Raw genomic sequence first — 24,372 nt, 5'->3', positions numbered from 1 at the left:
CAAGATGATGGTGTTGGGGAGATGATGGTGGTGGGTTGCCACACTAGGGGAAGAGGTGGGATAGGGTACCACTCTGGTCAGCGGGACTGTGAGTGCAGGGAATAGGAGGGGAACAGGCAACGTTTCCGTCAGTTGTTGCGATGGGCGGGTGGGTGGACTTCATAGAATCACAGAATTGCTCAGGTTGGAAAAGACCTTCAAGATCACTAAGTCCAACCTCTACCTAACCATACTACTTGATGACTTTGCAGGTCTTTTCCAACCTTAATGATTCCATGATTTTGTGACTCTAGGATCGCATGGCTTGGCCGCGGGTAAAAGACGGCTACGGTGGCCACTGGAGGATGGGGAGTGTTGGTCAGCACCAGAAGGCCTTGGGGGATGGCAGTGACAACAAGAAGGGGAGCCTGGTGGCTCTCAGAACAGATGGCGAGCGGATGGGGTGGTGGTGGCCACCATGACAAATGGGTTGGTGGCCAAGCAGTGTAGCTGGGAACGATGGTAGCAGTGGAGAGGTGGTGACAGTTGGTGACAGTGCAGGTGGCGGGGAGCCAGAAGCCGCCGGTGGCAGTGGGAGAGGGAAACTGAGGACGAGAGAACGACCACCCTTGGCACCCGGGGACAGCGGGGGGGGGGAGGGGAGCCGCAGGCCGTTGGTGGCACGGAGGGGCGGGGCAGCGCGCATGCGCAGAGCTAAGGGGCGTGGCTGCCCCTCGCGGAGCCCCGCCCTCCCGTGCAGTAGGGAGGGGTCACGCGGCGGGGTCACATGACCGCGGCGCTGTACAGTCGGGTCCCAATATGGCAGCGGCGGCGGGCGCGGGGGCTGCCGGGTTTGGGAGCGCTCTCCCTTGAGGCTACCGCCGCTCCGCGCCGGGCGAGTGGAAGGAAAGAAAAAGCGAAAGAGTCCCAGCCTCCCACCCCCGCCGCCAACGACATGAGGGAAAAAGGGCGCAGGAAGAAGGGCAGGACCTGGGCCGAGGCCGCCCGGACGGTACGCGGGGCCTTGCGGCGGGAGGGCGGCGGCCGGGCCCTGAGGGGGGGCTGGGGCGGGAAGGGGACGCGGGGCCGGCCGGGGCCGTCCGGCTCTGTGTCCGTGTGTCCGTCCGGGTGCTGGGGCGGCCGCTGGGGGTTGCTGGGTGGTAATGAAGTGTGAGCGGCGCGAAGGGGTGGATAGGCGTGGGGCTGAGGGGGCAGCCCGTCGCGTTTGTTGCTGTTTCTGTGATGGAGTGCTGCTGGAAAGGGGCTTTTCTGGGTGAAAACAGGTGCGTGTGCACACGCGTCTATAAACTTTGCGTGTGCATGCGTATATGTTTATGAGTGCGTATTGTATATTCGTGTGTATCGCCGTGAACGTTAATATTTTCTCAGTCCCTTTAGAGTCATAGGGTCACCGAGGTTGCAAAAGACCCCTGAGACCGCTAAGTCCAACCCAGCCCACCCCACCGTGCCCACTGACCACGTCCCTCAGTGCCACATCCCCATAGCTCTGCAACACCCCCAGAGACAGTGACCCCACCACCTCCCTGGGCAGCCTGTGCCACTGCATCACTGCTTTTTCAGCGCAGAAATTGTTCCTAATATCCAGCCAGGACCTCCCCTGGTGCTAATGCTGTTATTTCTTGTCCTTTGCTCACCAAAGCTGTGGCTTAGCTGAAGTTCAGCTGAACTTTTGCAGCCTGAGGTGGTGTCACTTGGGGTGGACAGGAGGTGATTGCAGCCAGCTGTGGTTGAGTGCTGCAAGTCCAGGTGGGAGGCTCGTCAGCTTGCTTCTTCCTGTGGCACTTAGAGGCATGGTTTGGTGGGGGTGGTGGTTGTGGTGGGGTTGGTGGTTCAACTCGAAGGCAACGGAGGTCTTTTCAAACCTTAGTGGTTCTGTGGAGTGTGCCCCAAAAAAAGGGGCAAGAAAACTGGCAAAGGGTCTGGAGTACAAGTCTTAAGAGGAGTGCCTTAAGGGAACTGGGATTGTTCAGTCTGGAGAAGAGGAGGCCAGAGAAGACCTTATTGCTCTCTACAAGGAGGTTGTAGCAAGCTGGGGGTTGGTCTCTGCTCCTGGGTAACAGCGATAGGAGAAGAGGTGATGGCATCGAGTTGTGCCAGGGAAGGGTCAGGTTGGATATTAAGAGGAATTTCTCCAAAAGAGCAGTGATGCAGTGGCACAGGCTGCCCAGGAAGATGGTGGAGTCACTGTCCCTGGAAGTATTCAAGAACCCTGGAGATGAGGCATTGAGGGACATGGTCAGAGGGCACGGTGAGAATAGGCTGACAGTTGGACTTGATGACCTCAGAGGTCTTTTCCAACCTGAATGATTTTGATTCCTATTCAGGGAGTTCTGTGAGGCTGGAATTATTTCTAAACAAGTAATGCGTGATGGTTTTTCTCAGCGTTTATGGTGTATGAATGCTTTTCACATGTGTGGAAGGGACAAGTGGGTTGACTTGTGTTGTAGAAGCAAGCTGCTGACCCCAGAAGGAGAATTTGAGGGTGACAGCCATGAACAGGCTGCCCAGAGAGGTGGTGGAATCTCCTCTGGTGATATTCAAACCCACCTGGACAGTTCCCTGTGCAGTCTGCTGTAGAAAACCTGCTTAAAGGGATGGGACTGGAGGATCTTCAGAGGTCCCTTCTGACCCTTGTGGTTCTGGGGTTTCTGCCTGCTGATTTCCTGCTGTGATGCTCTTTGTTTCAGTCTGGTTTGGGGATGGCTTCGGTATATTTTCTCTGAGCCTGCTGAGTTGGGTGCAGGAAAAGGGGTCTTGAGCAGTGGGGAAACTAACTAAGTGGGATCTGTGGGAGCTGGACAGGAGTGCTGCGTGATAACAGCATGGTGTATGCTCGGGAGCTATCTGTGTGTGCAGCTTAGATCCAACCTAATGGAGAGAGCGAGGAGTTGGGTTAAATCACAAGCATCCTGACAGGTATCTGTTAAAACAAGACTTGAAAAGTCTGGCTGGAAAGCAAATGTAAATAGGCCTCTGTGGTTGAGACTTGCAAGCACAAACTCTTCATAAATAGTAATTTATTTGGAGCTTGTATTTACAGTTTGAAAGGCATCAGAATAGTTGCTCTTCGGTCAGGAGATATGATGCAGATAACTATTTTAAGAATGCAGGATATGTCCCACAGGTGTTGGTTTCTGTGCATATGTTTTGTGTGTGTATATACACACAAATTTACGTGTTTCTGTTTTTTTTCCAAATAAGGATGGCAGAATTTCCAGCCCAGGCTGTGTGAGCAGATCTTTTCCAGCCTATGTGCATTGCTGTTGATATTCTATCCAATGATCTCTTCCAAAACCCACTTAAAAGCTGAACGTGCATATAGAAAAGCTGCTCAGAGAACTCTCAGCACCGAAGGTTATGTGTTATCCTGGGTCATGTATCCAGCCTCGTGGCAAAGGGAGCCCAAATGAGCAAGTGCTTGCCAAAACCTCCCTCCTGGCAAATATTTCTAGTTGTGTATTCAGCGGGAATGTTAAAATATTCTGGTCAAACTCCAATTCCAGTCTTCAAAAAGTTGCCCTGCGTTTCGAGCTTGAAATAACGCCTTTTGATTCTTGTCCTAGCTTGTGTAGTCACATTGGGTTTTGAGCTGCCTGTGGCTGAAGCTTATAGGGGATGTTCTGCAACTGTTCTGAAAAATGCTGCGGCTCTCACGTACCCTGTTCTGCTCCTGAAAGGTATCATAAAACTTGGGAAGCCTTCTGTAGCTGAGTTTTTGGCAGCTTGAACTCTCTGAGCTGGCTCCAGGTGGGGTTGGCAGGGGCCCTGATGGTCACAGCTGGTGGGGCAGAGTCCTAAGGCTGCAGGGTTTGATAGCAGCATGATGTCACGGATCCTGGTGTTTGTGGTGTCTGTCCCAGCTCTGCCTCCTCGCTCCAGCTCTTGCATCACCGCCAGTGCTGGAAGTTCAGGGAGCTGAACAGCAGGAAGCTGCTGTTCTTATGGTGTTGATGTGGCCCTGTGCCAGCTTAGTCCTCCTAATGAGCTGCTTGGAATCAGGTGGCTGCCAGGGCAGGGGCTGGGGATGTGGAGAGGGTGCTGACCTAGCTGCATCTGTTGCAGTATTTCAGGGTTAGCTTGAAATAAGGTGATAAGCCACAGAAGGGTGGCCTTTCTGCTTGCTTGGAAGACACAGGGTGGGCAGTGGGTGTAATTAATTCAGCGGGACTTAAACTGTGCTGATTTTTATGTGTTTTGGGCTATTCACGGGAGCAGCAGTACAGTGAGGGGAGGGAAGGGAAGGGTGCCCCATGAGGGCAGTGCTCAGAGAGGAAGTCACTGTTGATAAACAACTTCTTTCTTATTTCCTGGCTCATTCAGTAACCTTGCAGCTGCAGATGACTGTTAACTTGGGACAGTGGCTGTTTTAACGTATAAAGTCCCTGTTATTAAGGTATAAAGCGTCATTAAAGTAGGCTGCCAGTGCTGCATGGTACCCCAAGCTGAAGGGAACTGCAGCAAATAAGGTTCTAACCTGGAATATACTCTCCTACAGCCCTGTGGCAAGGCAGCAGCACTGCAGACACACTGATATGTTCATGAGTGCAAGTATGACACTACGTGTGGCAGCAGGACTTGGGTAACGCAGTAAGGAAGTCGTGCACTACAGTGGAGGTGTCCAGGTTGCTATTCCCCTTGCTTATGTTTAGCACCATTCCTGGGACACAGCTTTATAAGCCGGCGAAGATCCACGGGCAGCAGAATGCTCTGCATAGCTTTCTTCTGCACTGCACCAACAGCCCCTAGGTTGCTGTGTGCTGTCAGTGCCCAGCTGAAATCCAGGCGAGGAATCCTGGTGCTGGATGGAAGCCACGAGCAGGTTGCCTTTGTGCTTTGTTTGCGTGCAGGGAAGTGTACGCTGACGCGTGCCAAGCTCAAAGAAATTTGGTGTTTGTTTTTTTTTGATGGGGAGTCCACCCCTTGTGTGACCTGACAAAAGCGTTTTCTGCTGCGTGGGTTGGGTGCTGTGAACAGGGGCTGAGTGCTGGTGCTCCAGGCTGTCTCTTTGTCTCTTCTAAATGCCCTTTGGCCAGGCCATCGTGAGCACAAAATGCCATATTTCATGAGCTCCAGCTGCTACAACCGTGTGTTTTCTTGCTTTTCCTATTGAGTCACACTGACTCCTGTTGGCTTTGGAGGTTGGAAATCCAGTGTCTTCCCCAAAGCGTAACCGTGCTGAAGGCAAAGGCATCAGAGTAGGAATCCTGTGCAATGCTGTCAGCTCTACGATGGGAACCCAGCTTCTCCTGCCTCAGGGTCTGCTTGGATTACTGATACCAACTTAAGGAACGCAATGAGACAGCGTGCCGTCGCAGAGATGGGTAGCAGAGCACACAGCCTGATGCTGCCCTCCCACGAGGGGATATAGTAAGGTCAGAAAGCTTAATTCTTAGGGAAATAAATGGCACGCTTTCTCAAGTGGACTTCATTAAGACTGCCCTCCTCATTAAGGTGCAGTTTTCCTTTAGGTGAGGAGTCTGGGTGCCATCCTTTGCTGCTTGCTGTTCAGAAGAGATGGATCCGAGCTGCCGGGGCTGCCCCTTGTCCACAAGTGCTTGGGTCCATTTGCTCACTCCTATTCACAAACTGAAAACCGGCAAAGGTTCAAAGACTGCTGCAAAAAATATGCAGAAGTTCAGAGGATTCTGTAAAACATTAATTTGAGGCTGACGGGAAGGGACTGACAGCCTGGCAGACAATGCTGTTATTTTTTTTTTCTACCGCTTATTTCAGATGCTCGGCTGCAGCTTTTCAATTTATAGGTCAGCAGAGCTGAACTGTGCTCGCAGATTGTTTTTCAGAGAGAAGTAGTACTTGGGTCGAAGATGCTCATGGTGCCTGAGGCTGAGTGATGGGTCCTCTGGTGAAGTGCAGAAATCAATCAGGGGAAAACAAGAGGAGGGTTCAGAGCGCAGCAGCCCTTCATGAGGAGCTGCAGGGCTGCAAAACTTGTGGAGCTGCACGAGACTGAGCTGAAATAGCAGGTGTTAGTGCAGAACTGCAGCTTTCTTTGCATCTCTTGTTGACCATAGCACTTAGATGTGTTTTCCTCCCGTTTTGGCAGTTGTTTTTTTTTTTTTTTTAAAGGCACTTCCTGTAAGGTCAGCCACTGCTCTGCAAATACAAACTGATTTAACCCAGTGTAGGTTGTGCTCTGTTGGATGCCTCCAGCTGGCAACACTTTCAGCTTCTCTTAAGAAGCCAACTTTTCCCACATGGAGGCTTCAAGTTCATATTCATATGGCAGGAGAGCTGGGAAAGGATGAGGTGGAAGAGAACCCCTTTATTCCTTTAGAAAGCAAGTATGTTGCAGAACATAGCCTTCTCCCACTCAGCCATCCCGTTACTTGCCTGCCATTCTACAAACTAATTCCCAAGCTGTGGAGTGTGATCCTGCTGGGAATGTCGTCCCCATGAAGGCTTCAGACCCCTGAGCACAGGGCCCTGCCTGCTGCTGCTTCAGATGTGACCTCATGCTTGCCCTGGCCTGAGGTCAGTCGGTTTGTTTGGCTTTGCAGCCAATGGATGGAGATGACAGCACAGTGCTGGATGTGGTTTGATGTCAGCGGTGCAGCTGGCACCAGCCTTGAGGTTGGTGCTGTCTGTCTGTCCCAAACCGTCTTGTACCCCCCAGGCAGAGGTAGCTGCACCTGTGCCATGGGGAATCCCCTACTGAAGCCACGTGCCCTTGTGCTCCTGGCACCCTCTGGTGTGAGCTAGCACGAGCCCTCAGCACTTCTGTACAAAATCAAGTTAGGGTAAGGCTCTAAAAACACCATCAAGCTGGTCCAGGGGAAAACTGACAAAGTTCTGTTCTTACTTAAAGCAACAGATGCAGTCAAGATACTAATTCCAATGTGGAGCTCAGAGACATGTTTGCTTGGTCTCTTTCCTTTTACTTCAGCATACTGCATGTACACTGCAGAGCTGAGCACTGGACTTGCTACAGATTTTGCTAGCAGAGTGACATGTGCTCATCTGGTTTTGTCCATGGGGAGTCTGGTTGTGCATCTATTGACTGCAATGCATATTAAAACATAACAGTTGCATAAAAAGAAGTGGAAGCTTGATCCGTTTTGTTGTTTGTGTGGCTGCTGGGTTCTTTGCATATGCGGTTAGCTTGGGCTGTTGGGAGGAATAAAGATACAGAGCTCAGGCGCTTGGTCTAATTTCCCTGTTTCTGTGATACCCCTGCTGCGGGATCTTCTCAAAGGTCAGGTCCGAATTCAGCTCCCAGATGAGGCAGCTTCTTGAGAAGTACTGGAAATATCCTCCTTGCTGTAATTGATAGCCTTTCAAATAAAATGTGAGAAACGAGATAAGGAATTACGCCTGTTGCTTATGGTCTGCCGATAGCATTAATTGCTCTGGACGGTAGTGAAGTGTGGCTGGGGTGGGTGGAGCTGAGTAGTGAAGAAAATTTAGGAGACAACCGTGTAAGCTTATCGCTCAGTAGCTGTGGCAGTAGGAATTAGTTGAATTCCTTTTTTTTTGGGGGGGGAGGAGAAGGATAAGGGAGCCCTGCAATGATGCAGCATGCAATGATGCTGCAATGCACTGTTCCAGTGCAGAAGACAAAGGGTTGAGCAAGACCCTGTGTGGTCTGGATGCACGTAGAGTGATGCAAGTGTTCATAAAATCAGTAAGGTTGGAAAAGACCTCTAAGATATTCTAGTATGTCACCCTGTCAGCGCTGTGCCAACTAACCCGTGTCCCCAGGGGGTGGCCTGGGTGGGCTCTAAGGTCCCTTCCAACCTTTCCTGGACAGAAGGAGGCTCAGGGGAGACATTATTGCTCTCTACAACTACCTGAAAGGAGGCTGTAGCGAGGTAGGGGTCAGCCTCTGCTCCCAAGTAGCAGTGATAGAACAAGAGGTCATGGCCTCAAGTTGCACCAGGGGGAGGTTCAGGTCGGGTATTAAGAAGCCTTTTTTTCCTCCAGAAGAGTGGTCAAGAATTGGCACAGGCTGCCCAGGGAGGTGGCTGGGTCACCGTCCATGGAGGTGTTTGAGGACTGTGGAGATGTGGCACTGAGAGACGTGGTCAGTGGGCACGGTGGGGTGGGTCAGCAGTTGGCCTTGATGATCTCAGAGGTCTTTTCCAACCTGAATGATTCTGTGATTCTATTTGTGTTGCACGTGGTAGACATAATGTATTCAAATGCTTATCGTGGCTTTATATGGTGACAGCCCCTCAAGTCAGTTGTTCAGGAGCTAGGTATTTTATTGATACTGAAATGGAGTGTTTGGCTCTTCAGAAGAAGTGCATGGTGGGACTGTGAGTGTGCATGATAAAGATCCTGATCCTTCTCAAATCAGTGTGAATTTTGTGTTTGCCTGATTAAAACTAGGCATGTACCTATAGACTCTGCAGCATCAGAAAACGTGCATGAGATTATTCAGCCAGCTAGGTGACACACTTCCCTGGCTTTTGTTGGGTTTAAAACCTGAGGATTTCAGATTTTGTTAATACTGAAACTGCTGTGACAACAGTTGACTTCCAGCCAAGGAGTCCTACAGATGTACTTCCATGATGCATCTCCTGTGGGGGTAGGAACTGAACTTGCGGATTAAAACTTCATTTTCAAGAGCACGAAATAATTCAGTGCCATTGCTGGTAGCCACGCGTTCTCCTCCAGCTCCTTGCCATGGGTTTATGCACACTAGGCACCGTCTCCATTTCCAGTAACTGTGCTGACTGTGCTGGAGTCTGAGTGTGCTTACTGGTGTTTTGCTGAATTCTGAATAGAAACTGATTTGATAAGATCACTCCTTTAAAAATTTCCCTGTTCTTTTTCTGACAAGTTATGCAACCCAATTTCTGCTAGGACAAATTCTCTTTTCCCTCCCCTTCTATGTGGGGAAACTTGAGCTAGCTCTCAAACCTCTTACAAGCCACAGCAATAAACATTCCCTCTTACAGCTCATAGTTTTGCTGTTCAGAAGCTCTTTTTGAGCTCCCTCTCGACTCTGTCCCAATATGTCATCCCCCTGAGATCCAGAAAACCCTCTTACTCCTTTTTTCCCTTGTGCTTTCTGGCATGCAGCGCACAAACCGAGCGCTTCAAGGGATTTGTGTCGGCTGAAGGGCTGCAGTAGGCTCGTGTTCCTGGCAGCTGTGGCTTTTGCGATGTAAAAAAAGACTTGAGCAAGTTGAGTGGTGAGTTCTGCTTTTCTCCAGACTCTCTTATGAAATTGCAGCAGGCCTTTGGAAATGCCGAAAGTGAAGTGCAGCCTGTCGTTACGATGTGGACGTCGCTTTTCTGGTGGCAGACGTTCAGCAGTGCCTTCTCTTGTGGTTTGTGCCATTTTGTTTCTGGCAATCTTTGCCTTCTCCCAGGCAGATCCTTCTCCGTATCAGCCAGGCTTGGCTGAGCTCTCTCAAATCCTCCACCGAAGCATAAATCCCATCCTTGCTGTCACAAAGTCAGTGTTCATTTTCCAGTATGGTCATAACCTCACTTCAGCCATCTTCCCACAGTTGGTGTGCAGGAAAGCATGGCACTTGCTGCAGGTTGTTTGCTCACTGGAATAGCATAGTTTATAGGTTTTGGCTGAGATTTAAGTCTTGCTGAGCTTGCATATCTGTTTTCAAGTGTATGCATGAAGTTTGCACTTCAAATCTGCTTCTCTTCCATGTAGGTTCTTGAGGATCCTGCGAATGATTTGGGTTTGAAGGGACCCCTAAGTGCCCTGCTTGCCTCCCTCATTGTTTGCAGCTAACCTGCAAATCCCAGTCCTTAAAAGCTGAACACTAGGCAGGCTAAGAGAACCATCACGTTTCAGAGGTGTAGCTGGAATGGCAATAATGAGTTTGTCCTTAATCAGGAAGGCTTTGCTGATGCCTGTACTTGGATAGGTTCTCCTTCCCTAAATGAACAAACGTGCTTCTGAAAACCACGTGAATTTAACACCTGCATCTTCGCATTTGGACCTTGCTTGCTTCAAGCAGCTACTTAACAACCTGAAAACCATGCTGCAAGGCACACGTGCGACCCCGGCTCACCCATCTCTCTTCAATCCTTGAGTGCCACTTGTTTATAAAATCTCTTCTGCACTTGTCCTTGCGCTGAGCGTGTTAGCGGAGCCTTGCTTCTGCAGGAGGCTCTCAGCTCTGCTGGGGGAATGGCAATTCTGCAGCAGTTTGCTATTTTGGTGACAAGGGTTTGGAGTTGTAGTTGAGCTCCTAGCTCCGTTAATAAAAGTAAACAACCTTTATTTACATGGCTCCCTGCAAATATCACACTTCCCTTAACCAAGCAGCAAACATACCTCAGACGCCTTTATTTTGATGTTTCAGGCTGCTGGGGCTTCCTGTCTCTTTGACCTAACGTCTGCTCTAGAGCTGCGTGCTGCTAAATGTTTTCCAGTCTTAAAAGGAAAGAATGAGCGTTCAGGTTTCCTCTTTGCTGCAGGGGAAGGAATGTGGAAAAATAATATCCTGCGAGAGAAGTTCCCTGCTTCAAGTTACTTACCTGTATATTCCATGGCCGTTTGGATGTGGAGGCCACATGCCCCAGCACTGGCTGTCAGGCCTGTATTTTTATCTCATGGATATCTCAAAAGCTGCAGAAGCTTTGCTGTCTCCTGCTGTGTCTGCAGTGGAGGGAGCTCACCCATGCCTTGTGCACTTTCTGCTTTCTGTCCCCTTGAGGGGTTTCTGTAATTTGACAGAGAAATCTTGAGATATTGGTGCCATCTTGTATTCGCTTCCTCTGCAGTTCTGTCATTTCTGTCACTTTTTTTCCAGCTGTCTTTTTGGCTGTCATCAAACCTCCGGCCTGCTCCAAAGCGAGCTCGCCAACTTCAGCGCGCGGGATTCGGTGAAAACTCTTCCTGCTTTCTGTACTAGAGGCAAAATGGACAGGGAGAGGTGCAAAGCCTTGCTTGCAGTGTTTCAAACCAAACGAACCCACTTAAACCAGCAGAGCTCAGCAGCCTTCCTGCTCTCCCTGCTGGCTGCCCCAGCCAGATGGAAGGCACACAGTGGTTTGGGGAAGACAGGCGTGCCTGAGCAGCGACTTCGGAACAGCTATTGAGGTTTGCTGGCAGGCAGCGTGAGCCTCCTGCCAACACCCAGCTACTCTCTTATGGTAACGAGATTCTTGCATTTCAGGGTCTGCCCAGCTGTATTCGAGAGAGACTGAGGAGCTGTAGGAGTTTGTTCTGAGATATTTCTGTTCATTACAGCCAGGCAAACAGCCTCGTCATCAGCTCTTCAAACTCAAGGAGAGGCTCTTGGTGTTAGTTCTCACTTCAGGTCAGTGGCAATGGGTTTCCTGAGGTACCTCTGCTTCGGCTTTCTGCCTGGTGTGAAAGATAAAACAGGGAAGAGAACCCAGATAAAAGAGCATAAAGATGGTAACTGTTTTACTGGAGGCATTCCAAGTCAGGCTGGGTGGGGCTCTGAGCACCTGATGGAGCTGTGGGCGTCCCTTCTCGCTCCAGGGGAGTGGGACCAGGTGGCTTTTAATGGTCCCTTCCAGCTCAGAGGATTCTGTGCTGTTGGCTCTGCTCTCAGCACAAGCACCAGGACCAAACAGCAGGGTGAGAAGAGCTGCTTTGGCTGGTAGGGTGGCTCTGCATGAGGAGCAGCTTGGGAGCAGGCGTTGAGGTTCTGTAACCAACAGCAAGCCTCAAGGGAAGGATGGTGTTGCAGGTCATGGCTGACAAATCCGTGACACTGCACTGTGCAGCTTGTTTATATTCTGGCTGTAACATGCTGCTGTGAATGCTGTGCTTTCCTTCCGTGCCCTATTGTCAGAGAAGGACCCTGCTTCCTGCGGCTCCTGTGACATTTGCTGGGCAAGGCAAACGCTGCATCACCAACTGCTTGAGCTTCTGCTGCTGCTGTGGGCCAGTCTGTGCCTTTGCCCTGCCTTTATTTTTTCCAACAGAGCCCCTTGTTTGAAGCCGCTTGGCAAACGGAATGATAAAACTGATTTGGTCTTTAAAAAGGTATTTTTAGCTCGGATTAGGCCCGCGATCTTGTTTACCACTTAGCCTGCATGAACACATGCACTGGCAGAGGAGGGGAGCTGCCGTGCAGTGCAGGACAGTGGGTCAGCAGCAGCAGCACAGCAGCTCTGTGTGTTAATAGCGCATTCGGTCACTTGAGACACAGTTTCTTGGCAGTAAGCAAAGTAAAATAACTTGTCTAAGTTTGGTAGCCGGTCACATTGGTTGTAGCATGTCCATGCACCAGCACTGGGAGCTCTCCTGGCAGGCTGGGTGCCCACTGCAGATGGCTGTGTTCAGCTCTTTGTCCCCGTGCAGCACAGACCTCTGAAGTCTGTTTGGTTTTGGGGCTTCCTTCCTAGGCTGCTGCACGCAGTTCCTGGCCCTCTGCCCTGTCTGCTGTTTGCTGTGTGATTTGGGTTATATTGGGCACCATTGATCTGCACTGGGAAAGCCTTGCTGCCTGCTCAGGGTCCTCCTTTTGCAATGCGCTTTGAGCTTAAGCTCAAATATTTTGTTTCCACACATACTGAGAGCCTAAGATCATTTATATTTCAAAGTGTACATATGTGTAAAATTGACAACTTCATACTGTTTTTCATCCAAATTCTGAATTTCTGTGCTGCGTGGAAGAGCCAGAATGCACAGCCAGGTGCAGTTCAGCAAGTCTCTTGCATAATAATTCTCTTGCTAATAATTGTGACCTTCTCCTCTCACTGCTAGATGTCTGCTGTGTAATTCTTCAGCCTTCTCAAGCCTTGAGATACTATGCAGTGAATTTTTTTAGTGTTGCTCTGTTAGTCTCTAGTCCCCATTGGTGGACTTCTGTCCCTTCTAACCCCCTTGCTTGTTTGCTGCTTTCTAAATTAAGGTATGGAAGCACCAGATCTGAAGGTTCTTAAGTTGTTTTTGTAGAGGTGATTGCTTTTGGCTTTGCCCTCAGCAATCTGTCCCAGACTCAGGCTTCTCCCAGTGTTTGAGGCTGATAGAATGCTGCCAGTGCTGTTTGCTCACTTGGAGCTGCATCCAGGTGGGAGCTCTGGCAGCCTGCAGCGTGGGCACTGACGAGAAGTGCAGCTGTCCTGCTGATGGACAAGTTGGTCACAGATCCAGAAATGGTTTATTTGGAGCAGTGCTTTGGTTTCCACTGCACAGCATCCTTAAAATGAAACATGCACAAATACAATTCTGATACGCTACTGTCTTAAACGCTGCGGGAAATGGCCACATGTGCTGGTGTATTTAATGGCACTTGGTTTCTAATGGCATGGAATTGCCCATTCCTTCTTGACCTCGTTTCTGGTTGAAGCCGTGAATAGCACTTGGCTAATTGGATGAGCAGGAGAGATGCTGCAATGTAGGTCAAGTACCTCTGTCTCTGTGTGCTTCCTCTGCCCCTGCCCACCTGGGAAGGATCCACATGCCCATTTAGCTGTGAAGTCTGCCTTGCATTGCAGTGTTTTCCCACTGCAGGACTGTAAAAGGATGTTGCTGCTGTTGCTCCTGTGCCTGGAGTCATAAGGAAAGGAGGCGAGGGCTGCTGGTTAGAGGTGGGGTTGGGTTCTAGTCCAAGGGTCCAACATCTGGTTAGGTTTTACTGCAGGGATCCTTCAACGCTTCTAAAACTCTTTCTGGAAGTACCAGGAAGAAGCACATCTCCTTTTGGTCTGTGTGTTATCCACAGTATAGCGAGCTGAGGAGCATAAGATGAAACTAGAAGGTGGGGTCAGAACAAACCAAGGGAGACACTGACTTCTTCAGCCTACAGTTGAGATTGGAAACTCTTTATCACGGGAAAAAAGCTTGAGTTCAAAAAGTGGCTGGGCAGATTCCTAGGAGAAGCCACCAGAAGCTTCCATGTAGGGACCAGCTCCTGGGTTGAGGAGGGCCTGACCCATGAGTGGCTGGAGCCAGTTCCCCCACAGGCAACTGTGTGTTGCTTTCAGCATTTAGCAAACATCTAAATCCCAGCAGATTCCTCAAGCCATGTTTTGCATATTGTAGGGCTACAAATATGGGGAAAGGTCTCAAGGGCAGGGGATGTGAGGAAAAAGTTCTGCCCCAGAGGGCGGTGGGCACGGAGCAGCTCCCCAGGGCAGCGGGCATGGCCCCAACGCAGGAGCTCAGGGAGTGCTGGGACACTGCTCTCAGCCATTGGGTTTGGATTTTGGGTGTGGAGCCAGGGATTCTCTCAGTGACCATGTGGGGGTCCCTTCCAGTTTGGGATTTTCTGCTGTCCTTGGTTGTCCCTTTCATCTCTGGACATTGTGCAGTTCTCAGAGACAGTTAGATTCATGCCATGAGGTTGGGTAATTCTGGTTCTTTTATCTAAAAGATCATCAGTAGCAAAACTCAAAAGTGCATTTTTATGAAAAGTTGCTGAAAATATTAATGGATTAAGCTGTTCCTTCTTAACTGATCTTGGAGAATGATGGATCATTCACTGTTGAAGGGGAAAAAAAGAAGTCAAGCCATTGCTTGACAAGTTGCTGTGAAGCTTTTACCTTACCTTTGAATGCTGACAGGGCGTGCTGTCGTAGTTATTCGAGTAGAGCTTCCTCTAATCATTTAGGGCCTGCTTAAACTGAGAGTTATGGCTAAATCTCCCGGCAAAGAATAAACTAGAGAAGAGAACTTGATGGTATGGCCCAGTCAGCGGCTTGTGCTGGGCAGTTCCTGGGGGAGGGGAGGCCTGTTCTTAACTCCCTTAACGAGGGTTTTAGCTCCCTCATTCATGAATGATTCATTGCAGCCTTTTAAGGACTCTGCCTGCTCGTGGTGTAATGCACTCTAGTGAGGTGAATGCTAATTTGGTGCGCTGGAGCTTTCACCCAGCCTTGAACTTTGGTACCTGTGAGCGTATGTGTGCAGATTCTCTTCCTGTGATGAGTGGAGGAGCTTCCCTGTAGTGCTCTTCAGCCTTCTCTGCCCAGCAGTCAGCACTAAACATTGGGTTTGTTGGACATTGCTGAGTTTCCCGAAGCCCTGGAGTTGAAACTAAAAGGAAGGAGCTATCTTCCCCATGTAATCTCCAGTCTGGTGGCTTTGAAGAAGGATGGGTGGGCACTTGGTACCAGAAGCTTGACCTCCAACCTGTTTGGTTTGAGAAGCATCCACTAACAGCTGATACTCAAGGACGTCTAGTTAAGTGCAGTATTGCATTGTCCTGCTGGAAGGAGGTCCCTGATTCCCACAGCTTGGTATTAGGACTGCTAGGCAGCGTGCTGAAATGTCAGGAGCAGTTTGTGGCTCTGATGGTTCAGCTTTCCTGAATGGAAGGCTGCACCAAGAGCTCTGTTCCAGCTGAGCAGCTGGAGCTGGAAGCAGGTGGCACTGTGAAGAGGAGGAATAGGGATGTGCAGAGTTAATTCCACGTTCCGTGATGTACAGGGTTCACTGCAATGCTAAGCTCTGGAGGAGCAGTAATTTTACTTTTCCTAGTAAAATGCTGTAGGAAAACAACGTAAGGAAACAAATCTAGGCTGCAGGGAAACATAAATCTAGGCTGCATCTTTCTAAGAAGAATCTAATTGAAATTCACATATGTAGAAATCTCTCCAAAGTGAAAGCTGGATCTTTAACTCTGTTTGCGTGTTTAATGCCCTTGCTCTTGCTGTTCTTGTCTCTGCTCACTGAACACAAAGGTATGGCAGTTGAGGTTGTCATTGCTTTATTCCTAAGCTTTTCTCAATTCATTGTCAGTCAATGTAATAATAGCCTTGTCTGGCTCTTTAGCTTTCAGGATGCTTTTCCTCTGGCTTCCCCTCCTCCTCCTTCTGTCAAAGAATTGAAGAAAATAATAAAATCTAAAATGAGGAGATACAAAACTCACCTCTAACCAAAGATTCCCATGCGCTCTAGCGACCTTGAGGCAGCACAGAGGAGTTAAATATCCCACATCTTGCAGATGCAGCAGCACGCGTCACTTAATTTCTTTGTTGCATTCATGTCAATAGCAATGGTAGCACTCATTGGTTTGCTTCAGTGGCGTGCAGATAAGTGTTCAGTATGTCTGCAGAACAACTTGACTGTACCAATGGCCAGCCCCAAAAAGCTTTACTGTGTGTGTACAGCCTTCAGTCTCATTAAAAGGTCTCATAAGTGTGTTATAGCTAGTCCAGTGTAGCACGCAGGAATGGCTGGAGCTTTTTTGAGAGTTTCCATTAAGAACAGGATGCTTTAATGCTAGGTTTGAAGTAGGAAGTCTATCGATTTCATCTGAAGGTGAAAACGAGATGGAAGCTTTAAGGGGGAGGTTCAGGCTGGATATTAGGAAGCATTTCTTCTCCGAAAGAGCGACGCTGCGGTGGCACAGGCTGCCCAGGAAGATGCTGGGGTCACCGTCCCTGGAGGTGTTCAAGAAAAGGGTGGATGTGGCACTGAGGGGCATAGTGGGCATGGTGGGATGGGTTGGCAGTTGGACTAGAGGATCTTAGAGGTCTTGCCCAACCTTAATGATCGCATGATTCTATGTAAAGATGAGATTTGTCTTGGCTGTGGGGTTAGCAGTGCTGTTGAACGTATGCCATACTTCTCCCAAAGCAGCAAACCCTGAATGACCACGTTTAAGGTTTACCTGTTTGCTTTTCGACTTTTAAATCCCTCCTGCTTGCACTTGATGTTGGTGCTTCAACGTAGTGCTGCTTGTAAGCTCTTGCTGCATGAGCTGTTTGGTTGTGATGGTGTCCATTGTGTTGTTTCCAGCCCCATCCTTTCTGCTCCTCCTCTGGTGGGGTTGCTGCTGGTCGACTCTGGGTCTCTTAAATGCTTAAGAGGATCATTGCTTATGGGTAAGCCCTTGATGTGTGGGTTGATGCTGGAAATTCAGCTTCCTTTGTCAGGAATGCTTCAGGGTTTTACAGCTTGTCTCAGTTGGGAACACCTGTGGGCAGCGTAGAGGTGCAGAAGTATCACTCTGGGTTGGGTGGTGATAGCTTAACCTGGGAGTAGGATGTGGACTTCGAACCTCAGTTCAGCACAACTGTGATAAGAGATACGCCTTGAAGTAATTTCCATCATCAGCTTTGCTTTCCTTCTGTAGTATCTCTTAAAACATCTTCCAGTGAGGTGCCTTCCTATTTTTATCACGCTGCCCGCTGCTAAACTGGCCTTCTGCTTTCACAGAACCATTCAGGTTGGAAAAGACCTCCAAGATCACCAAGTCTGACCCAGCCCACCCCCACCATGCCCACTGACAGTGTCCCTCGGTCCCACATCTCCATGGTTCTGGAACACCTCCAGAGATCTGATGCAGTCATTTCCTGCCAGTGCTCATAAATCGGAGAATCTGGGAAGCCTGAAAAAACTGAGCTGCCTTGAGGAGCGGAGACTTGTTGTGTATTTTGTGGGACTTTGTGATAGGATGATGGCATGGGACTGTCTCACTGTCTCTCTTTCTAGGTCTAATAGATACAGATTATTTAGCTTCTCAAATCTTGTCCTTTAAGTTTAATTTCAGGTATTATGAATAAATATTTCACAGCATAATTGCCGTAAGAGTAAGAAAGCTGCTTTCCTTCCAAGATGTAAAATTAAGAGATCTCTTCTTTTCATGATCCTGTTTTCTTTGCAGAAACCAGGACAGCTTCAGGGGTCAAAGCAGCAGACGCTGCACAAAAAAAATCTCAGATGTTTTTGTTACCAGCGAGCCAATTACTCTGTTTCAACACCCAAGGCAATGTAATCTAAGGATCAGTGACACTATCTCAAGTATACAGCTTCACCTACATGGAACATGGACACTTCCAAGCATCGATAGCTAGGCTCAAGTAATGAGGCAGCTTTTTAATAACCAGCTGTTGGCATTTGTTGGTTTCATCTTTAGATGATGCTGAGGATAGTAGGAATATATAGTAGTATCATTCATAAATCCTGACTCTTCATTTTAAAATGCCTCTGGTTTAGATCTGGGGCAGATGGCACTGGCTACCTCTTCATTTACTTGCACAATGATCAGAAAGGCCTTAATCCAAGACAGCATTAAAAGAGCAAAGGAGAGAAGCTACTTGAGGTGTATCTATCTCGTACAGTCTCTTCAGTCTCCCTGTACCTGGTTCTTCTTGATCAGCCTGTAGAGTGGCATGTAGTTGTTACTGTACGTATATCAAGATGCAGACTGCTCTGCTTATCTAAGTAGACTGAGGCTTGGAACGCTTGCAATTTGGCACGCTGCTTGAGGTTATCTGATGGGGCTGCATGCCTTTAGGGTGAGAGGTGATGGCCTCGAGTTGTGCCAAGGGAGGTTCAGGTTGGATGTGAGGAAACATTTCTTCTCCAGAAGAGCGGTGCTGCAGCAGCACAGGCTGCCCAGGGAGGTGGTGGGGTCACCGGCCCTGGGGGTGTTCCACAACCATGGGGATGTGGCACTGAGGGACGTGGTCAGCGGGCACGGTGGGATGCCTTGGGGTTGGACTTGGTGATCTTTTCCAACCTTAACAATTCAGTGAAAGGCTGGGCTGGGGTGGTGGGCACCTTCAGCATGAGTTGCTTGAACTCTTCCTTGCTGGCTTGTCCTTGGATCTGGCAGAGATCAGGCTGCGCACGAGATGTGCTTGGAGGCTTCTGGGAAACATCTGACCACTGTAAACAAGTCCCTGAATTTTCGTGTGAACTTTTTGCTGCTCTGAGAAGCTGTGGCTGCTCAGCCAGCAGAGTTGTTTTTCCAGATGAGCTTGTCTAGACCGAGTTGAAGTAATTGGGCATGTTTCCTGAATCTTCAGCCCTTCTCATTTTTTTTATTTTCTTTTAACCATACCTAATTGCGTAGTACTCATGGGATAACACATTTTTCAGTCATCCAAAAACCTTTTTACAATGAACTTCATTCCTGTTCGTGCCTTTTTGCAATGAGGCAGTGTTTTATTTCCCATGGTAGATGTCGTCTTGAATTTGCAGTTCATGAAACTGTTTTCAGTGCTGAATTTATGGCACAGGAGTAATGACTGAGGACCATTCTCTTGGGTCGTGCCTTACCTGTCATTTACAGATAACCAGTGAGCCTAAACTTCTAACACTTCTAGTTTGTACTTCTCTTCCCAACGATAACTTGCTTTGTTCTGTTAGTCTTGCAACTTCACGTGGTACTTCTTCCAGCATTTTGTGATGATGGAGGCCACTTGAGAGTGTAAAGATCCTGCTTCTCCCTTTCTGCATGCTTTTGCACCGTTCTCTCCATCCTCCCTATGTATATGTTCATCTGAAGTGAAAATCTGAGATCTGATCTCTTCCCTTCTTGCTGTGTAGCTGATTTCATAGGCCACCATTGTGGTTCTACAGCTTCATTCTCTGTTCTTCTTCTCCTACCACGTCCTGCTGTGCTGCCACAGCACCACAACAACTCCTTTAGTGTCTCTTCCTCTCCTAGTGGCTTGAAGTGTTCCTTTTTCCTCCTTAGAACTGAGTGCTGTCAAACAATCACGTCTCTGAAGACTGGGCTGTTTTTTGTAGCAGTACTCAAGCCATCTTGCTGGCAGCTTGAATTTCATGCAGGTTAACATCTACATTGGTGTATGTGGGGAGGAGAGAGAAGCCAAGTAGAAATTGCTATCCTTCTGTTGAGCATCCCGTGTCAGGAATCAGTGGATGGTCTCAATGTTGTGAACTCTCTCTTCCCTACCAGCACAAGGCAGCCTTCTAGCTACTTGTTTGATCCTCGGTGTATTGAGATGGGCATTGTTTCTAAGCCAACGTTCACAGTTAACTGGGGCTTGCAAACACTTCTTGCTCTTGTGTGTGTGAAATGGTGAATGTCGTGCAGTTGTGAGGTTCCTTGCTAATGGAGCAATACCGTGGCTTTTTTCTCCTTTGTTTTGCTGCCGTGAAGGAGTTGGTACTGTGTGTGAAAATTGACACTGCCTAAACTCTTCTTGTCTTCAGTGCGCTTTCAGTAGGCTGTGCAGAACAAGCTATCAGATATTTTTCCAAGTGAATGGTGAAAGGGTTCCATTTTATGCCACTTCACGCTCAGAGAGTACTGAATCCTTGGCAGCAACAAGCAAACATGCCGATGCATATTTGCAGCGTTTCTGATTTTGGTCAAAGATACGTCAGGATTCGAGGGTTGGTATGCTGGGTTCAGGTCAAAAGTGGATGATTAAGAAGGAAATGAGGCATTTCCTGCTCCTCCCCAATGCAAATATTGCTTAAAATATCCAAATCCTGTGTAGTAGCTGATATCTTCCCCCAGAAGCATCCGTCTGTCCACTGTTGAGAAGAATGCAGGAGTATCATTCATGTCTTGAGGGCAGCGAGTGACACATACCCACACCCCAGTACCTAGTGTGGGCCAGGAGAGGAACAGACTATACTTCTTAATGCAGGAAATATTTTCTGAGCCTGTATTTCCAAAATTTAAGCCTGAATTGTATGGGAAGAATGTTCAAAGAACCCTACCAGTATCGAACACCATACTTCCCTAAACTCTTAATTCTAATAATCAATTTGATTCTAAGTTGTCTCAACTTTCTGATTCCTTTTTGAGGGGGCATTAACTGATGTTGTGCAGGCTTTCCCTGTCTTTCATGACCTCACCTGTAGGAAATTCAGCAGGTTTCCAATTCCAACCTTCAGTTGGAATTTAGACTGAGGGGAGTTCAAGTCACTGAAGAGAAAGAGAAAAGAGAAGGGTTTTACTTAAAAATCTGACCATCTTGTTAGGAATGTATAATCAAGCTTTATTTTGAAAGAACAGATTTTGTCCTAGGTGTTCCGGTTGGATTTCTGTGGCTGTGAGCAGCAGCTGTGCCTGTTCAGGGTGTGATAGTTAGTGCAAAGTCTGGTGGTGGTGGTAGCTATCCATAGCTAGCAGTGTCTGCCTTTATTTTTGGTAGCTCAGATATGTGCACACATTAAGGATTTGTTTCTCACAAGTTCCATGTATGTGCTACTTCAGTGGGTCCTCAAAAATCCCCATGTGAAGGGGATAGTGGTGAAGCCACTTCGTTATTGATGGATTTTGTTCTCTTTAGGAAGTGAGGTCCAGGTGCAATGCCATTGAAATAAAGTTTGGAAATCACTCTAAAGCAAGTCTTCTGGGAGGGTTTGTTGTGAGATGCAAGTCAGTAGTTCTTCCTTGGTTGTATCTCAAGGTCTAAACCTCTAATATCTTTCTGTGCAGTAGAACACTGAAATGAAAATACAAATGAGTAACATACTCTCAATTTACTTTGTTTGCCAGGTCCTGGAGAAGTATCCTAATACACCTATGAGCCATAAAGAGATTCTTCAAGTTATCCAGAAAGAAGGACTTAAAGAAATCAGGTGAGTTAAGAGTCCATAGCAGTAAAACAAGATAACATCTTGGTTACAATTTAGTTTACTGTTAACTCCTTACTCGTGTGTGTCTTTGGGACTGAAATATTAAATGCCTACAGAACTGGAGTCCAGATCCCAGTTGCTAAAAATAAAAATAAAAAAATCTCTGAGGTTGCTGGTATTTCTCTCCAGGAAAAGTAGGTGAGGGTCATAATAACTTCCAAATACATGCTGCACACACCTGGTCTGCAGCTTTCAAATGACATGAACTGGGTCTGATCAGGTAGTTCAGACTCCAATCTGAAGATTAAGATAAACTTAACTACTCTTTATTTAATCTGATTTTTTACAAAGTGTCTGCACTTCAATGGAAGTGACCCAAAACAAAACTTAAAGCAATTCAGGAAGTAAAAAAGGCAGCTTCACTTACAAATCCTAATCTAGAAAACCGTCTTATGCTATTTTCTTTAGTATTGTCTGCAGTAGCTTTAGATCTTCCTGTTCCATACAAGGAGCGTACTGAGTGTTTAGGTGTTACTCTTTGTAAAGCAGATCAGTAACTCGGATGACAAATCTGGAACTGCTGTTACCATAGCTTAATTCTTGAGTCCTTGCTCATGTATGGCCCCTGAGATGGTCAGGTTTATCTGCTAATACAGGCACTAACTATGAAGTAGAAAGTGTTTCTATCTTTTAATAGTAAAGAAGAAGCAGGGAAAAGAGGGCAGGATGCCAGCTCATCTATTTTGGAAGAAAATAGTCATCCTAGATTTGACTATATTATGTCCCTGTCTCTACGTTGCCAGTTTACTTCCTGCAAAGCATCTTTTCCTGTATTACAGAAGGGCCCAAATATAAAAATTCTGCTGATAACAAGATCTTCTGCTCAAGTTGTAGATAACACACAAAGGTGTTCTACTTTCTGGAAATCTGTCGGCTTATCTAAGAGTAAGGAGCTCTTAAGGAGGTGACAAAAGTGGGGTTGAATTCCTGCCTTTGGCAGTGCACTTCATTTGGGTGCAATGTTCAGTTTGCCAGAGGCTTACCGGCCTCAGGTCAGCTTCAATACTGATCAAATCAAGTGCTGATAATCTGTCAGCGGTGTACCTGCAAACAGTAATCACACTGGTCAGCTCTTTCCCTTCCAAAAACAGAAATGTGGTGGCCTTGCTAGTGACAGCATGGAGCCCAGTATATGTTAGAATCATTCAGGTTGGAAAAGACCTCTAAGGTCACCAAACCCAACCCTTATCCCCACCATGCCCCCTGACCATGTCCCTCAGTGCCACATCTCCATGTTTCTCTAATACCTCCAGGGATGGTGACTCCACCACTTCCCTGGGCAACCTGTGCCACTGCATCACCGCTCTTTCCAAGAAGAAATTTTTCCTGATGTCCAACATTAGGTACTTAACAGTCATGAACCCTGCTAGCAATTCAGAATGTGCTTTTGGGCAGGGCCTTAGGCAGGAAATATGATGATGTGCAAAAGATCCAATCTGGCAAGGGACAGAAATGCCATGCACATAATCAATCTGAACCTCAAGTTCTCTTGCAGTGGGAGTTTAGCCTTAGCAGAAAGTAAGTTGTTTCCCCTCTCTAGAAGCTGCTGATGAGTATCAGGAGACCACAAACTCCTCAGTGACCCAAATCCCCAAAGAATGCTGGTAGGAGCAGTCAGATGCCAAACTCAGTTTCTCTAGTTTAGCTGTCCGTCCTACTGGCTCGTCCTCATTTGGATGCCATGTGGTAGTCTTTCCTCGTAAATGTGAAAATGATACAATAAAGCTTTATTTAGGTTAAGACTTAAAAGGTTACCAGTTCTTGAGCAATTCCACTTCCGTTTCATAGAATCATAGAATGGCCTGGGTTGAAAAAGGGCCTCAAAGATCATTGAGTTTCAACCCCCCTGCTGAGTGCAGGGTCACCAACCACCAGACCAGGCTGCCCAGAGCCACGTCCAGCCTGGCCTTGAATGCCTCCAGGGACGGGGCATCCACAACCTCCTTTGGCAACCTGTTCCAGTGCGTCACCACCCTTTGAGTGAAAAACTTCCTCTTAACATCTAACCTACATCTCCCCTGTCTCAGTTTAAAACCATCACCTCTTGCCCTATCGCTATCTACCCATGTAAACAATCATTCCCCCTCCTGTTTATATGTTCCCTTCAAGTATTGGGAGGCCACAATGAGGTCTCCCTGGAGATCACAGTCGGGTTTGGGTTGGAAGGGGCTTTAAAGATCATGTGTTTCCAACCTCATGCTTGTCAGAGGAGCTTGTGTAGTTCACCAGATCCTTAGTCCTCTCTTATATGGAATTTCTGGCAGGAAACCATGACAAAGCCTTTGGGAGCAGATTATAGCAATTTCCCTGTACTTGGTTGTATTGAGATAGCAAGAAGCTGCGAGACTCTCAGGCTGGTAAAACATAGTATGATTTTGGCAGGGCATAGGCTCTCCTGTTCACACGTACCAAAGCATTCAAGTTTTGAGTTGGTTTTTCAGTGCAAATTGTTTTCAATTAAAATAAAAAAAAATATTTTTTTTCTGATAGTAAACTATTTATGTAAACCACAATCTCTTAAACTCTGCCAGTTTGGACTGCAAGGCTTTTTATTTCAGCATCAATTCCTTATATTGTTAGATGCATCCATCCTCTCTGGATCTCCGGTTCCAGATAGGGAATAGGTTGAGAAGTGATGAGTTGCTGTAGAATTTCTGAAATGAGGCAGAGAGAATAGGGAGCCCAAGCTGTGTCCAGCAGACACTTGTTTGGCCCCAGCCAGCCATCTCCCTCTGGCTTTGATTCATGTTGAGCTGCCACTTGGCAGCTGCGTGGGAGGAAGCTTCACAGAACTTGATGTAGCTCAGAGGACATGAAGTGCTAGTTCTGCTACAGGGAACTTGGAATAGCAGGGGAGATGGGTAGCAGTTGAAGTGAGTGTGGAAAAAGGGAGCATTTTATGCTGCTTTCAGAACAAGATTTTTTGTTATGGGTTTTTTTTTTAGTGAAGAGGCTAGATATTTTGTAAGATGTTGTTCTGTAACAGAACTGATACCTTGAGTGATAATGGCTGATTATCTTTCCTGCATCTGTCATTTTATTCTAGTAGTCACACCAGCAATTTAATCGTGTGATTTTAAAGGTCAGCCTGGGATCAGTAC

The 24,372-nt window shown here is 47.7% G+C and overlaps 1 protein-coding gene across 3 annotated transcripts in view; it reads left to right on the top strand.

Annotated features, from left to right (window-relative positions):
- The window catches only part of ASXL2 (additional sex combs like 2, transcriptional regulator), an 88,549-nt gene continuing 64,926 nt past the window's right edge, over positions 750-24,372 (top strand). For 2 of the 3 annotated variants that reach the window (XM_021391883.1, XM_021391882.1), the window contains exons 1-2: positions 750-991; positions 21,132-21,214. In XM_021391883.1, the coding sequence (XP_021247558.1) occupies positions 767-991; positions 21,132-21,214 (308 nt within the window). In that variant the 5' untranslated portion in view covers positions 750-766. Of the gene's footprint in view, positions 992-11,114; positions 11,259-21,131; positions 21,215-24,372 lie in introns of all 3 variants that reach the window. The other variant, XM_021391884.1, reaches the window with a different exon arrangement.

Source organism: Numida meleagris, chromosome 3 (genome assembly GCF_002078875.1).
Source record: "Numida meleagris isolate 19003 breed g44 Domestic line chromosome 3, NumMel1.0, whole genome shotgun sequence".
NCBI lineage: Eukaryota > Metazoa > Chordata > Aves > Galliformes > Numididae > Numida > Numida meleagris.
This window is presented reverse-complemented; position numbering and strand designations above follow the sequence as displayed.